Source organism: Streptopelia decaocto (genome assembly GCF_964273445.1).
Source record: "Streptopelia decaocto genome assembly, chromosome: 5".
In the NCBI taxonomy this organism is placed as follows: domain Eukaryota; kingdom Metazoa; phylum Chordata; class Aves; order Columbiformes; family Columbidae; genus Streptopelia; species Streptopelia decaocto.
In genome coordinates this window covers 36,500,728-36,518,239 of record NC_138659.1, presented here as the reverse complement: position 1 = coordinate 36,518,239, position 17,512 = coordinate 36,500,728, and the positions used below count along the sequence as shown (strand labels likewise).

Genomic DNA, 17,512 nt, shown 5'->3' with positions numbered 1-17,512 from the left:
AACCTGAACTCAGCTCTTGCTCTAAAGCATCCTCAGCAGCAGATACCTATAGAAGGAGGGGGACAAGGACAACCTTCGCAGGCTATACCTGAGCTCTTGGGACTCTCTTCCAAAACAACAGTTGCTAATACCAAATAAATAAAGAACTAAACCCCCAATCCCCAGGACGGGACCAGCGTTCTCACAGACGTGCTCTCCTCCATGTGATTTTACATCCACCCGAATAGGAGAAGTCATAAACAAATCACGTGGAATCGCACTTTTAACACAGAATTTACCTGTTATGTCACAAATAACAACCAACACACTCAAATTTGCTCGTTTTCCAATTCTCGGCACTATGGCGTGGAGTTACAGAGCAGGGACTCCCCTGAAGTTCCATGGTGGCAGCAGTAACTCTGTTCCCTTTTCTGCCCTAATTTACGGGGGTTCCTAAAATTCTCCACTGGTGTCCAGTGTCAGGTTGTCAGCCCTGTGACATAAACAAGCTCCCTCTTTCTATTATAAGTTTTTGCATCTATATGATAATACGAACGGGTCACACAGCGGCTGCCGTTTCAGTCTCCTCCCACTCAGGCTTTGTTTTAATCAAGACTGCAGAGGTCAAAAGGCAAGCAGAGCAAAAAGCAAGCTCAGATTTTGCCCTTTCTCTAAAAACCCGCCAAAAAAAAGTAGTTTTCTGTGAAGCCCTGTGATAGTTCAAGCATTGAATTTACAGCTGACTGAATAGATCCGTGTCTAGTCTTGAATTAGAAAGTGCTTAGAAGAGGCATTGCCCCGTTACTCCAGTTTTGGCTGATTAAGATTTCAGGGTGCTCTTTCAATCTTAGCACTCAATGACCACACAACTCGTCAGGTTGTTTTTAAGAGACAATCAATGCCACCAACACAGGACCACTTGGAGAGAGAAGACGCGTGCTCCTCTCTCAACATAGTACATAAATTCTTCTTGGTTGCTGTAAAGGTTGGACTTAGTGATCTTAAAGGTCTTTTCATACCTAAATGATTCTATGATTCTAAAGCATTTATTCATACAGTTCAACGGGAAATGTAATTTAGCTTTCTTCGACCATTAGAAAATATATAATCCCATCACATAATTTTCTTCTAGTTATTCAGGCGTAATAACAAAGAAAAATACACGGCACTTATTCTAGGACTTCATGCAAACTTCAAACAAGAAAAAGTTACCTACCAGCTCGACTCGTCCAAACCCTCCGACTCCAAGGGTGTCGATGATGTTGAAATCCGACAGTTTCAGGTTGGCGAAGAAGGCAGCTTCGGCTTCGTATCTGGATTTTTTTATGCGAAAAAACGGAAATTTCTTAGAGGCGCAAACATGAGCACTGCACAACACTGTACCCAAATGGCATGAGCGTGGAACAGCCTTTACCTGCTTCATTTCCATCTTATTTCTTACAGTTTGCTTTTATTCCCACTCATCGTTTTGCTGGTCCCAATTATAGCATCGCTCCGCCGTGCACGGTTTTCCAGGTGAGAAAAGCAAACGTACCTACTGCATGCCTACAATGCAAATGTCTGGCACTGCAATTCAGCTCCAGCTACCCAGCCAATGCTACATTTTTATATTTTCTATTGATCTTCTTGTGGGTGGGTTTGGTTTTTTTTGGTGGCTTTAAGTATTTTTGGAAGATAAAGTCTCTCATAGGAGTTTCTCTTATCCACAAGCTGGCAGTAGTTTCTATAAACGTTTATTGAAAGTGGCAAGATCATTAAGGTCCCTGGAGAGAAATCACAGCCAGGTTTTATGAAATCAGATCCGATAAGCTGCAGGCTGGTGTGCAAATGCCTGAAATGAATGACTTCAGTCACATATCAACATTCCTAGAAGAATATCTTCACTTCTTTTCCTCCTATAGACTCACTTGGAGTAGACGTCCCAACCCAGGAGGTCCCAAAATCCAGATGCTCTCTCTCTAGCCCGTGTCCAACTGGCTCCCAATGCAAGTTCACCAAGCCCTTGACTAAGGCAGCATGCAAATCCAACCCATGCAAGCCTGCCAAAATGAGCTTCCCATGACTATCCTCATGAATATGATGCCTTTAAAATAGCTCCTCGTCAAAGTTTAAGCTATTTTTAGAAAGGCTCGGAGGGGAAATGGATGAACAGGATCCACCCACTCAATAAAGTCTGACATTCAGCTGCTGGAGAAGTCCCCGCGTGCGTCCAACCTTTGGCTGCTGGTGACACAGTCGTACGGGAGGAGAGCGGTGACGGATTATGGAGAGAGGCATGGAGGGTGTACGGGGGGAGCTGGCTTGGTCTTCAGTGCTTAATTATAGCTGTAATATCTTGCAATTAACAGACTGACCATAAGCCGCTATTTCACCTGGATGCTTCATGTGTGCATGGTAATGGTAGCGTAAAGATAAAACATCACAGCGTTAGCCACCATCATACATATGTATCTACTCTCTATCCTTTTAATATACCTTGTCTGTCATGCCTGTCTCTACTTCAATAATGGGATGGAATTGATTTACTAACTTTTTCCCTTCAAACCACCTTCTTTAGTCTATTTAGAACTCCAGTGACATTAGGCGAGAAAGAGCAAAAGAAAACTCGGAAGTTAAAAGGGAAAAATAAAAAGAGGCATCACAATTGGTGAAAGGTCACGTCATCCAGCTCCAAATCCAAGGCAATAGAGCACAATTTTATCTCGGGGGTGCTGTTGGCAAATTACTTAAGCTCTGCTTTATTATTTACACTGTCACCAGATCCTCCGGGTGACCTTGCTCCTGTGGCCACCGCAGCTGTGTGCAGCTGATTTTGGAAACCAATCGGTCCCCAGCCCACTTCGAACTTGGGATAACCTTGTGTGACACAGCTGCTTATCGATCGCTTTATCCTCACCACGAGGGGCACGCAAAACCTGCCGCTGCTAAAGGAAAGGCGTGTTTATTCATCCCCTTCTAAATCACAGCAGACACATCATTTGAGGGGTGACAGAGTGGTGAGATGAGTCTAATTTTAACAATAAACGTACAGAGTCATCACGTTCCTGACCAGTTAAATGCCCTTAATGATTTATAATTGCTAGGAAGATGAAATCCCAGCATGGAAAAGATTGTTTTGACAATCAAACAATGGATGCAAAACTTCAGGTCCAGGGAGCCTCCCTTCTTGGGGAAGGAGGCAGGAAAGAAGATTTCTGGATGCTGAGCAAGCAAGAGATGAGAGATGCCTGTCCTGGTTTTGTTAAAAAACAAGTTTCTCTTTTAGTGAATGTGCCTGTCAGCTAAAGCTTCATATCAGCTGCATTTTCCTGGAGAACCAGATACATGTTTTGGTGAACACAGCAATGGAATGTGAGGTTACTGATAAGCATGGATGGACATCTCGCCAGAGGGGCAACGAGAAACAGGTGACCAAGGAACTGAGCAACGGAGTATAACATCCCATTCACGTGAATACTGCATATAAAAGTGGGAGAGCACGAGGATCTCGTCCCTTTTTCCCTTCTGCTTATGGTCGACATTAGGAGAGGACCTTGTGAGTCATCCCTGCGAACTGAGGCCAGTGACAGACTGAATCCAGCTCCGGTTGGCTGCAGAGTCCAGTCCAGGACTTCGGGTGCCGGCTCTGCAGTCGCTGGGACTTTCAAGATTGGTTTTGTGCATTTTGTATTATTTTCTCTATTCTTATCGGTAGCATTAGTAAAACATTGTTAATTTTCCCAACTCTCTTCTCTCTGTCCTTCTTTCCCTCCCGATCGCCTGTCCTGAGTGGGAAGGGGGGAGAGGGGGTTAACAATACATCTGCCAGGGTTTTATTGTCACCCCGCAATCTAAACCCTCGACAATGCCAAACAGCAGCGTATCGGGAGGGTCAGGGTCTCCAGAGACATACGGGACAGAGAGATATTTTTTCCCTATAATACCTCTTCCCCTGAAAGATGGCCAAGTTCTACAAAAACACCATATAGTTCACATCGGGCGATGCGAGAGGACACAAAGCAGGTAAGACATGGCACAGTGCTGGGATGCTCGTCCCAGCAACTGCAAATTCCAACAATCCTCCCCAAAATCCCTCAGTTTGACGTGAGACGGGCTCTGCCGCTCCAGTCCTGACTTCTTTCTTGTTCTGTGTGTCGAAGCACAGAAGCCAAAAGCGTCGCTGACAGATTTTAAAGTTAAAAAAAAAGGGTGTTTATTTATTATTTTGCTTAAAAAAAATGTACTCGCAGCATTATTGTGATTGCTTTTTGAAAGCCCTTGGCTGATTCTCTTTGACAGACTGCTTATGTGTAATTAGTACGCATGTGTGCATTAAGGCATATAAAACAAACTGGGTGCAGCTTTCTACATACTGTGCAACAGGCATCCAAAAACGAAGAGAAATTCCAAAAATATATAGTGAAACTAAAATGTCTGTAAAATAAAGCAAGCCCTTTGCGTGCTTAGTAACAACAGTCACGTCTGGATTCTGTTTTATTCCCAGCTACAAAGGTTAAAGTCCACTTTCAAATGCTATAAATTAACAGGAGCTATGCACTTCAGCCCTACAAAGCTTAAAGATAAATCTCTTCAGTCACTTCAATAAAAGTCTCAAAATGCAAATATTCCCAAGCCACCTCCTAAATCAGAAATCGGGGTAGAACCCTCATCCTGAAATTCAGAATATGGATTAAGCTTTCGTCCTTCACCTTCCTTAATGTGAGTGTGCTGCTCCCCGAATAGAGACTCCCAAGGTTTTGCAGCGTGTGCTCCTTGCTCTACAAAATTACAGTGAAAACCATGGCATATCTTAATTTTATCACCTCCAAAAGAAAATAGACATTTTAAGGCATTCAGAGGGCAGTGCAAAGACACACAGAAGTTATTTGAAAATTAATATTGGTTTGGCTTTAGGAAAATGTTTGCTTCTGGATCACGTTGAAGAAATCTGCTACACTCAGATATTGGGGAGGACGCTTGGGGGAATAGAACAAAGATGAAACAAATGGTAGAAACCTTTTGACCAAACTTGTGCAAACTGACGTGGAAATCTCTCAGCAATCTGTGGGTAAAATATATGTGTGTCAGGTCAGGGTGTATTTATTTTGGTACCATTCTGCTGATGCTACAGCCTCTTCCCATCCAGTACCTGGCAGTGTCACGAGAAAGGCAGTTATATTCTAAATATTCAGCCCTATACTGGTGCTCTGAGACTTTTCAAACAAGAAAATGATTTATTTTTGGTCCTCTGTGAGAGCTGGTGATTTAAATTCCTAAATTAATAGCCAAAAGGTGCACTGGGAAGACACCTTGGGAGGCACGAACGCTGATCAGCATCACACCAGCGTCCAGTGACATTCTGCAGCTACGCACGTGCAATTACTAATTACACCAATTACCTTTCTGTTCTGCGATTTCTGGGGTTTTCTGACTCCACTTGAATTAGATATAATTACGAAAGGGCCCTCCTCCAGATATTTTGGTAATTGTGCTTCTTGCCCCAGCTATTACAGGCCAAAACGCCCGGAGAATCATCACTGGAAGTGCACAAGAAGGTACATAAAACGTGATACAAAGAGGGAAAACCAACAAAAAGTCTGTTCTTTAAGAAAGAGCTTCTACAATTAAGGCTGAGATTTTCACGAGAGCTTGTGGGAAGCCAGGTATCAACTCCCAACTTGCTCTCAATGGGCCTTTTTTCTATTAAAACTGGGTTTTGTCACCCACCCTACTCAACCAAGCCTGCCAGAGCTCACAGGAGAGGTGTCTTCTCCATAGGGGACACCAAAAAACAGTATGGAGGGAGAAATGCTCAGAACTAAGTCACACAAAAGGATCTTGTGGAATCTCCAAGGTTTCCTGCAAATCTGAACAACCTACTGAACCCCACTCAGATGCCCAGCTTCCCACAACCATCTCACCCCAACAAGTATCAGTGCCCTCCCACAGAAGAGCTGGGGCTTGGCTCCACCATTTCTTTCTTCCATTCCAAATAAAATACATATTCTTAAGGAGGCACTAATTAAAATGCCTCGGTTGAGCCTGCTGGTTGGCATGGTCAGACATCACATGCGAGAAACCGGAGCAATCGGGGGGATCAGGAGTAAATACCATCATCCACATGTCCCGTTACTGTGAAACGGCAGCGCAGGAGCCGCAGCCCAAGCGTTTGGGCAATGTCTGTTATGCAGGATGGGAGAGGAAAACACGTGCCTTCTTGGTTTTCAACCATTTAAATGAGTGATTACCTCCTAGGATGACGATTTCCTCCCCAAACTACCGAAAAAATAAAGATAAAACATCTTATCTAGGCAACAAAAAGGATAAATGAGAAAACGCGAGGAGCAAAGATTTGCAATTACCCAACTGCTCAGCTTACTAAACTAGCTCACGATTCCTATCGCATGAGCGAAATGTGCTGGGAAACATTAGACATCTGTTACCGAACTGTCATCCTGATAGAAAACTTGGCTTCTTTCCACCTGCCAACTAGACGTAAATTGCAACCAAATGGGAACCAACCACCAGCTCCCCGATAAGAGCGAACGTAACCATTTTTGGGTGGATAAAACCAGAATTTCAGAGCTTTCCTCGGTGACAGACATCTGGCTGTTTAACAGCTATTTGGTCAGTTTTGTCAGCTGGCCTGATCGCTGTCGCAGCCAAAAGCAATGTGCTTTTGCACATAGAAATATTGAATTTCTGCAAAGATGAGGAGAACTTGAGTTGCAAGAGTTGGACGGTGATGGTCAGACCCAGCCTGCAAGAAGATACATGTGAAATGAGCCTAAGAGCCACAGGTGGGGTGGGAAAAAATACGTCACAAACTGAAACGATATTTCTGCATCCACTAAAGAAGAGAGTTTGTCTCCTTATGGTTCTTAAAACATAGCTAGTTTCTTTTTAGCATGCTGCTTCAACTGAGGCAGTGCTTCAGAAAAATGAGTTTGTGATAAATGATTAAAAAAATTGACAAAAATTATTAAAAATGGATAAAAATTGACTCAAATCTTCAATTTTGTGACCGCTTTTTCTACGCACCTGAACATACATACTTTAGCCCTGGCAAAATAAGCCACCTAAGCTGTTAGCCTGCCTGGTGCCCTGAAGTCACGGCAGCTTTTCTGGATTGGATTCATGCTGTTGAGTTAAGAGAGATGCGATTCCCCAACGTGAATGAGAAGTGGCAGAGGACATGAATTGAATTCATGTAACGAGGAGGCCTCGTTATCTGCAAGCAATGGAGGGAAGAGCAGATGCAGCGGATGGTGGTAGGGCTCCCATGCCTTTTCCCCGTCTGCTCAAATGACTCCGAAAAGCTCAGCTTCACGTAGTTCTGAGTGATTTGGGGCAAGGGGAAATCTATGAATGGTCATATGGGTGAAAGTGAAAGAAAAAGCACCTCGTGCCACATCCACCCGAGATCCTTACCTTCAACTAGGCCCCGTCTGAGCGGGGCTCAGAAGATCTAGGCCCACTGAGGCAACAGACAGAAGTATGGCACAGCGACAGTGTATTTTACACAACCAGCAAGATCCAGAGCCCGGGAATGCCTGAAAGCAAATTCTTGAGAGGCATTGAGAGCAAATGTGTATTTCTCGACGGTGCCTTGCCACTAGTCCTCAAAGAGGTCCCACCCCACATGCAAAACCCTTCTTATCCAGCATTCCCTCCAGATATTGAGCAATACATTTTTTTGGGGGGGGGTTAGATGCTCCTTGACAAACGGTTGCAGCAACAAATCCACCCCAAGGGTATGAACCCAAAACCTTGGTGAGGAAAACCATAACACGCTCATCAGACCTGTCTAAGAGGCTGATCCTGCAAGGTGAAGAGCACTCTTAGGTCTCCATGGACTTGCACTGGGTGAAAGGAAGATGCTCGCCCTAAAATTACAGTCAGGCAGAGCAGGCAGTGATAGCAGAGAATAAATATTTCCTAAATACTGTCCCTCTTTTTGGGAAAAGACTATATTTTGTGTTTCTTCCTCTGGGTACCACACGTCCAGCTCTCTCACGATGCACAAACGCACCTTTCTACTTTCAAACGTCCCTTTCAAATAACCATTACTGGCATCAGTAAGAACAAAAATATCAAAAAAAAGACTGTCTCTTTACCTATTTTACTGTCCATCGCGTAACGTTACAGTAAAGGTGCATTTATTTCAAGCACTGTCACATTATCGCAATTTATTAGCTTGTTCACAAGTACAGGATCACAAGATTTTACCGGGACACGTCCATCGACCGGGCAAGTGGGAAGACGTCAAAGACACCGAGCTGTTGGACAAAAGTACCGGCACAAGACAACTGTGATTTCTCCCCTCGGCAGTAAGGTCGCCATTGCCCACCCAGCCCCAAGTTGTATGAACCAGGGAGCACTGACCTCCAATCACCCGAAATCCAAACAGGGTTTTCTGCCCTTTCGCAGAGACAACAAACCGATGGCACATCACTGTGCCCCTAAATAATATCTGCCTGGTGTTTGCTGTCCTAGCGCTAACCCAGGATGAGTACTATGGGGTTACCCACAGACTCGTTAGAGAGGATTTACTTGCGGATGAGGATTTGCTGCCCTGCACCAAGGAAGGCCAAGGAGGAGAACATCCAACTCATCTTCTACTCTTCCATTTTTCCTCATTCAAGCAACACTGAAAAAGTGAAAGGTGTCTATCGATCTATCGACATATATCTGCAGATAGATAGATACAGGGAGAAAAGTAGGATAACTAATAACCCAGCTTTTCCTCAGGTCAGGTCTCCTTCTTCCAGATCATCCTTCTGAGGTCAGCAGTGCAGTGGCTTTAACTCCCGATTTAGCTGCTACCACTTCCGTCTAAGTCTTACACCTTCGACTGAAAATCCAAATCAAGAGACATTGCGTTTGGATTTTTAAAAGCAATGTGCTAGTGGCGACGATGCAATCGAAAGCTACAGCTGCACGGACCATTGCATCGAAAAGAAAGGCTGTCTTTCTTTTCCAGTTCACGTTGTCGGAATTTCTCTTGGACCCACCAGCACTTGCGCTCGCAGCGTACTTGCCTTTAATGACATCAGGAGAAATAGCATACCTCCTGGTTTAGATTTTCTTATAGAAAGTGAATGTTTGAGTGGCAGCTAAAACAGACATTAAAGCTATGGCATCTCTAACTTCCTCTGGAAGGGGAAGGAGATCTGAAATTAAAAACATAAAGTTAAAAAACTAACAGAGAAATTCTTTTTCCCCTCCCCTATTTTAAAAGCACGCTACTTTTCAATTAGAGATTGGCAATGCAAACACGATCTTATGCTGTTTATTATCACAAGCTGTGCTCATCGCAGAGTTGTTTCCGCAGTTAAGCAAATAGATTTGTTTGAATTATGGGGCTTTGAATGCGTGGACACCAGTTTCACTGAGAAATGTAACGGAATGCATACAAATACAGTCAGTTAAAACAGCTCAGGAAGACCTCATCACTCAGGCTTCTTTAAAAAGTCTTCAAAGCTAATATTGTTGAACTCCTAAATGTGCCAAGAGGCTGGTAATACCTTATCAAACAGCTTACGCCTACTGGGGTCTGTACCTTCCATCTAGCAAGACTATGAGTGGGACTTATCTGAACACAGGATGTGAAGGGAGCAACTTCATTATGGTAAAAAAAAAGCCCTAAAATCCAAATTTCACCTTTCCAGATGTTGTCTGTGTGGATGCTGGTTTTCACTGAAAGTCAACGGAAGGGCATCACTGAAATGCAAATTTTACTTTCTAGATGCAGGCGCTTCTCCTTCAGCTTCTGCTGAAAACGCCTGATGCTCCCGAGGGGACTCGCTTTCAGGGTCCTGCTTTGGGATGTCCCGGTTCCACCTTCGGTTAAAACAGCATTTGCACTTTTGTAAGGGACTTGATGCCGGAACATCCTGGAATAGTTCAAACAAGATACTCTACAGGACAGACTGACTTACAAAAACAAGACTTTAATCCATTTTAATTAAAAGGGGCGGAGGGAGGATGTGGAATTATTCCTTCCTCTGGTGGTGTTTCCTGTTCTGCACAGTATTAAAAGATATTGCTTAAGGAGGGGGTTTGTTTCTCTTTTTTTTTCCTTTTTTGTGTTAGAAACTCTGAATGTAGCTGGAGACCCAAGAAACTGTCTCATTGCCACTGTATTGCACCTGGGCCTTGGCTCAACAGGGAGGGACGAAACCCAACTAGTTGCAGTTGGCAATATTGTGTGTGGTGCGCTGGGTTAACCTGGGTGGGAAACTCCTTGGTGACAGCAGAAAAACAAAACCTCAGTAACTTCTGCTGACTCCAAGACAGGCGGCAACAGCACGAGCTGAAAATCCAGGCTAAGCAAAAGGAAAGCAAACGATTTTTCACAGCACCTCAAATGCCGCGCTCCAACATCGTAATTTCATTTTAATGGAAATAACATCAAATAGAAAATAAAAGATGATTTTTAAATGTTATTCATCAACATTTTTTCTTCCCAAATAAATTCACGTTCAAATCACGTATTTCTGTAACGCATTTCCTTGACAATTCAAAGTTTTCATTAGAAAAATCTCTACCAGTGTTCCTTGGGCAATGGGTGGATGAAATATTGATTCGCTACCCTCTCTCTTCATATGTCCCCTTGTCATCACGTTTCAATGCCACTTGGTATGTGGCACCGGGGTCTTTTGAGTTTTACGGTGGGTTTTTTAAACAATACTCTGTTGGAATATTGCACCCACTAGATAAAAGGTAGCTATTATATGCTTTAGCTTGCTGTAGTCCACTGGATTTCATGTCCTGGCCACTCCATCCCTACTCCCAAGAAAGCTTTTAATTCTTGTTTTACCTTCCTAAACCATGGGTCACTACTGAGATAAAACTTGGGTTTAAACCCCCAGATTCAGCAGCTAAATCAGCTCTAGCTTGGGTATACTCAGTGATTCTGAATTCTGTTGTAGCGCTCAAACCCTCGCTCTTAAATTAATACAAGGTCAGTGAAAAATAAACCTGCCTTGGTTGCATGCTTGTTTGTCCTTGATGCAAACTGTCCTCGAGTCATTCAGAAGAAAAAAGAAGTATTATGATAAGGAAGGAGGCAATCCATTAATTTCCCTTCGTTCTCCTTATTAGTTCTGAATTTAACAGTCTGGATCTGTAGACTTGAAAGATAAGGCATCAAGGGTATTTCCTTTCACCTTTCTGATTGACTTGAGAGGAAATACCTACAGATTCCTAATTTGTTCCTTTGCGAAACCCAGGCTTGGGAGAAGTACCAAGGGAAAAAAACCATTTCCTGTTAAATCTCCAACTGACCTGTGTCAGGGCAATAAATCCCAGCTTACCAAAACTTGGTTTAAAGGTGCCACTACGTACCAGAGAAGAACACCAAAGCTATTCTAAGTCAACTTGTTGGGAGTCATCAGGGAAGAGCCACAGCCACATTGCAACCTTGGAAAATAAGATGTGATCTCAAGGAAAAACAAACAAACAAACAAAACCAGTCTAATTACAGCTTTAAAGTGCTCAAATCATGGTTAGTGCTGCTCATTGCTCTTCTGCTTTACAGAATCTCATGATCTAATTGTAAGCCTCTAATCAGACCCAAATCTGCTCGTCTAAGCACATAAACATTAACTGTCCCTTTTGCCTCCAGCCTTAACATAGGATGTTGGTTGTGTACGCAAATTCTCTACATTTGCACCATGGTAACAGCAACGCTCACGTGAAAGAGACTTGGCTGCCGTTTTCTTTCTCTTAGATGTCTTACAGAACGTGGAGAACCGATCGATATATCACTGATGTCAGACAAACTTTCTTGTCCGGCTTACCGTGTTCCCTACTTATTGCGCATTTGTTCAAATCCCACAGGATTCAGCCAACAGCATGTGCTCCGTTTTATCCTCAAATGGACCTAATCCCGCAGAAAAAAAATCACTTACTAGATGGTTTCCAGCTTGACAGCTGCTAAGGAGTAGAGGTCTATCTCGAGTGAATTGGTGTCCCTTCTCTGGGGGCTGTCCAGAGACATTTCATTATGAATAGAATAGAATAGAATAGAATAGAATAGAATAGAATAGAATAGAATAGAATAGAATAGAATAGAATAGAATAGAATAGAATAGAATAGAATAGAATAGAATAGAATAGAATAATACTGATTGTTAAAATTATTATTATAATGCAATGTCTCCTGCAGCCTCTTCCGAATTCTCAGATAGACCCGCGTGTGATAGAACCTGGAGATGTTGCTGGAGCAGATGGGTGAATGTGTTCTCCCAACCCAGCGGCTCCCCGAAAATGCCCGCAGATCACCAGCAAGAGCTATTAATTGCACTGGGAGCACTGGACTAAGCCTCCCAAAGTGTCTCTGCAAAGCCTTCAATGTTTTATTCATTTGGCCGACATTGGAGCCCTCCAACCATGCCGGCACGGCTAGTGGAAGATGCTGCATCCAGCATGTTTCATTATAATTTACTTTGCAGAAAAAAAGAGGTGACATGTAAGGGGAAGGCGGGGAGAAAAGGGAATATTACATAACATCCTACCGAAAAAGCGGGAGCAGGCAGGAAGCAGATTTTTCCTTACAAAGCAAGTACGTGTGCGCACAAAGAGAGTCTTTCTTTCGCTCCGCTTGTTCATTCTGGCAAACAGATGAAACTGTGGGAAGAGATCAGTGAAACCGGGCTCCACATAACCAACCCCATCCTGGTATCACCCTGTGTCAAACCCGCTTTTAATTGGTCTGATCTGCTAACATTTTGCTTTCTTGTGCGAGTATTGCTTTCAAAAGCAAAATCAGTGTCTTGGGCCATGAAGGTCCTTTTAGCTCCATGTGGAAGAGACTCTGGAGAGGCAGTTTCTCCTGGAGTTGAACAACTCTACACAATAACAAAGGCCAGTATCTGGCAAAAGTCAAGAAAAAGCATCAAAATGAAGGGTCAATTTAAAGAAAATCCAGAGAAATAGAAAAACCAAAGCAACTGTGCATGCATTGTCCCAAACACACCTAAGAAAGGTCTAAGAAAGAAGAACGGGTGAACTTGAAAGTCTATCTCTCAACGAGGCTATGGCACAACAAACGTTTAGGAGGTATGACATGACCATCACTGGGATGAAGATAACACCAAATAGCCTGGCCTAAGGAAAGAGTGATTTCTTGTGTTAAATCAGGCTGACAAATCAAATTATCGTGTCATGCAGATCATCTCTAGAGGGAAATTCCAGCCAAAACAGGGACGGAGAGTGACGTGCTGAAGGAGCTCCATCGAGACACCCAGCACGAGTGCATGGCAAACTCTAGACACGCTATCCATCAAGCCTGAATTTTTAGGCACAATTAATGATTATTTTAGGAGATGGCTAATCAGGTCACCCAAGAAGAAAGAAAACTTGTGACTTGATGCCGAATAATATGTAAGACCCATTTTGAAGCACCACCAATGAAGAACCCCCCTGTAACAAAACCATCATGTGTTGAGATTTAATATAGCCGGAGGTCTGAGAAGAGGTTTAAAATAAATGCACTGCTCTTGCACTTAAAAATTCAACAAGGGAATTCAACGAGTAGCTAAAAGAGTTGCTTAGGAGAATTAAATCTTAGCAGCAGCATGTAGGTGTCTGGAAGCACATAGCAAATATACTGTCTATCAAATGTGGACCTAGAATAGGTCAAAAGGAGGCTGGCGTGGCTGAACAGCAGGATGAGACAGTACATTAAAAGCAAGAAGGCATCTTTCAAATATGAAACGGTTTCAAAGAAATCAATAAAGAGAAAAGAAAAAATGAATCCTGTTGAAAGGAAAAACACCATAAGGCAGGACCAAAAAAAAAAATGCAAGTCACAACTTCAAAAGCCTTAAAACCAAATAATAAATCCTTCTCAATCCCAGCAGCAGCGAGGAGCCTGACAGTAGGCTGCAGGGTCTCCAGAGGCTCCTGTGCTAGAAAGAGCACGCTGAGAACAACAAAGCCATGTGCACTTTGTACCCCTGGGTTCAGCGGGGAAGATCTTGGGGAGATCCTCCCACCGCAATCTTCCTTCCCAAGGGAATCACTGCCTTTGATTGAAGTGGCGGTAGGGGACCCAAGTTGACCAAAGGAACGTTAAGCCATCTCTAGGCCCAGATGGTGTTCACCCAGAACTTCTGCATGAACTCAAGGCGAACTACGAACTGCGGTTTGTAACCAGCTCCGCTTGCTGAGGGATGGAAGTGGCTTTTTGACGTGATCCAGAGCGCTGTCCTCAACTAAGTCCAACATCTGTCCTAACAGAATGAGTTGAGACATGGATAAATCTGACTTCTTTGGGGAAGAGCCAACATGCTTCACAAGTCTACTGGAGTTCTTTGAAGGGGTCGATGTGCACATGGGCAAGAGAGATCTGGTCGGTAGAGTTGGCTTGGATTTCCAAAAGGCACTTGACAAGGTTTGAAAGGCTGTTAGAGGAATTAAGCTGCTGTGAGATAAGAAGAAAGGCCTTTGCATTGATTAAAAAAAGGCTAAAGATAGGAAACAGCAGACAGTAATAAGTGGCTGTTTTTCCTAGTGGATGGTAGCCAGTGGTGCTCAGATCTTTCCTGCTCAACATCTTTACAGATGATCTGTAAAAAGGGGGGAAGTAAGTAAAATTACAACATTGGTCAAGGATACTAAACCACCAAACACAGCAAACAAAAGCCCAAGGTGAGAAATTGCACAAGGACTTCAAGACAGCGAGGGACAAGATAATACATTCACTTGAAATCCTGTAGAAATGCAGTGATGAACATCAGGAAATTAAAAAATCTTTATCTGATACCTGCAGCAATGGGTTGATTTGTCCACTTTTACCCCCTCTCTCCCATCTCCAAACCTAGGGCAGAACGGGAAAAGGTACCAAGAAGTGTGACGGTGAGGAGCATTGGTTTCTGCTGCAAGAATGACCGTGTTCGGGGCTCCTTCTGAGGAAAAGACAACTCAGGTAGGAGATTACAAAGGTGTAAAACTTGGGTGTGCAATGAAAAGCAGCCGAGCAGATTGAGGGGAAAAAATGAAACACAAAGGGCTGCTAAATATATTGATATGCAGGAAGTGCCTGAATCATGGGGTCACAAGTCAAAAAGCATCTCTTGGCTCTTGTTCTCCTTCCTCAGTACCAGCTGCTGGGCACGGTCAGAGAACACAGGGTTAGCGACATCTGGATGCAGGGAGGCACTTCCAGTGTGTCTGTATATAACCAGAATAAACTGAGACACTCAAGACCCCGACTTGCAACGACTAAAAGCATCGAACAAAGCGGAGGGTTGCGTTTGGCAACGCCTGCTCCGGGAGCCTCTTTGTGTTCTACATGGGGAGACACGAGCTGTTCAATCTTACGACTTGTCTTTACTAGATAAAAGGAAGTATTTTATCAGACATTTATTTAACACATGGCAGCTAACACGAGGGAAAAACATAGTTCTCACTTATTCACTGACGCTATTCCTAAATTCACCACATGAGAAAAATACTAAGTGCTTTGTCAACATTTGAATATTACCATGTGCTAATTAGAGAGAGAGGGGAAAAAAGGAACCAAAGAAACCACCCTAACCCCTAAGTTTTTCTGCTGCAGATGACTTGAAAAGTAACGCAAGTCGTCTCATTTGGGGAACACCAGGAAGCTGGAAGGCTCAAAACCCCTCACACCACAGCAGTTCACCAACTCATTTGCCACTCTTCTAATGGAGGAAAATACTTCTTAACAAGTCTGCCACATACTCAGCTCATTCTGGCAAAGGGCCGATGGCATCCCAGGAGCTGAACGTGGGAAAGGGACCTGGGGGTCCTGGGGACAGTAGGGTGACCATGAGCCAGCACTGGGCCCTTGTGGCCAGGAAGCCAATGGTACCTGGGGTGGATTAGAAGGGGGTGGTCAGCAGGTCAGAGAGGTTCTCCTGCCCCTCTGCTCTGCCCTGGGGAGACCACACCTGGAATATTGTGTCCAGTTGTGGCCCCTCAGTTCCAGCAGGACAGGGAACTGCTGGAGAGAGTCCAGCGCAGCCACCAAGATGCTGAAGGGAGTGGAGCATCTCCCGTGTGAGGAAAGGCTGAGGGAACTGGGGCTCTGGAGCTGGACAAGAGGAGACTGAGGGGGGACTCATTCACGGGGATCAATATGGAAAGGGTGAGTGTCAGGAGGATGGAGCCAGGCTCTTCTCAGTGACAACCAATGGTAAAACAAGGGGAAATGGGTTCAAACTGGAACACGAGAGGTTCCATTTAAATATGAGAAGAAACTTCTTCCCAGTGAGGGTGCCAGAGCCTGGAACAGGCTGTCCAGTATCCCTTTGTGGGGTTCTGTCCATTTTCCAGCCGAGACCACTCGTGCATGGTACTTTTCCGTATTTCCACTGGAGGGCAGGAACACCCCGCGTTTCCAGGGGCCACTTCTAGCTCATTCCCACACACCCATCCACTTAAACCAGCCTCATAAGGCCTGGCCTTCAGGAGACATCCTTGTACACTTACAGACTTGCATTTGGTTTCTCTCCTGCTTTTACGAGGAGCCTCATTTTTTCAAAACAACATCGTTATTTTCACAAAATAACTCCAGTATTCCCAGTTTAGCCCCATATCAATACCCACTCCAGTGTCCCTTTGCTCCCTGCAGCGCTCAAAGGTCCCCCACGTTCCCCACCTACCTTTCCTATAGGTAGCACAAACATATCAGAAGTACATGTATATTTGCTGACCGGCAGGTTAACATCCTCACTGGATGTTTTAAAAGGTCTGCAGAGCTGATCTGGGGAGATACAGATTGTCTTGTCTGTATCTTTATTAGTGAAAACAATCATTAAGAGTAGAATTAGAGGACATAGGAAGAAATTAGGTATGTTGTCTTCCATAAGGGGAAATGTTGGAGTTATTAAAGGGTTCATGCACAAGGCTGAGCTGCTTGACAGTTTATTTAGTTCCAAAAAGCATCTCAGAAGGTTCCCCAGTAAAGGTAATTACAGGCAAGAAGGTGCCAGGAGACAAAAGGAAAGGTGCTATGGAGCAGCCTGGTGCTGTGCTGGGACCTGCACTGCTTGATGGATTTAAAATCCATGGGTGCAAAGTTTCAATAACAGAGCGCTGAGTTTTTCTGTTAACATTAAGCTACACAGAGTAGCAGAAAAACCAGGGTGAACCACGACGAGCTGCAGAAGGACTTGAGGATGTTCAGTGACTTGTCAATACAGATGAAATTAAACAGACGTGAATTGATACGCATAGAAAAAATAACCCCAACTTCTAACGTCAAAAGATGGGCCAAGAGATTATTGTTCCTCCCCAAGAGTTTGTAACAGTCCCATGGAAGCATCAGAGAATGTCATGGATGACCAGGACAGGAGCAGACAACAACCTGCCCTTATACAAACCCTCTACTCCTTTACAGGAGTAAGGACTGAGCAAGCCAGGGCTGAAAATTACCTACAACTTGGCATTTTCCACACTTTTTTAAATAAAAGGAGACACTGCTTCACTAAAATCTGTTTTCTCTTTGGAAGTATCAAAAGATCTAATATTTGGTATAGTGCTGAAAACACTCCGCATACCTAAGTTTTATAGACAAATT

The 17,512-nt window shown here is 43.8% G+C and overlaps 1 protein-coding gene across 7 annotated transcripts in view; it reads right to left on the bottom strand.

The window, feature by feature from the left end:
- PRKG1 (protein kinase cGMP-dependent 1) overlaps positions 1 to 17,512 on the bottom strand; it is a 468,886-nt gene that overhangs the window by 30,271 nt on the left and 421,103 nt on the right. For 4 of the 7 annotated variants that reach the window (XM_082054422.1, XM_082054421.1, XM_082054420.1 and 1 more), the window contains one exon: positions 1,196 to 1,292. The exons of 1 other annotated variant lie outside the window; for it this stretch is intronic. In XM_082054422.1, coding sequence (XP_081910548.1) covers positions 1,196 to 1,292 — 97 coding nt within the window. Of the gene's footprint in view, positions 1 to 1,195; positions 1,325 to 1,393; positions 1,867 to 17,512 lie in introns of those variants that run through there. 2 more of the 7 variants (XM_082054424.1, XM_082054425.1) reach the window with 2 other exon arrangements.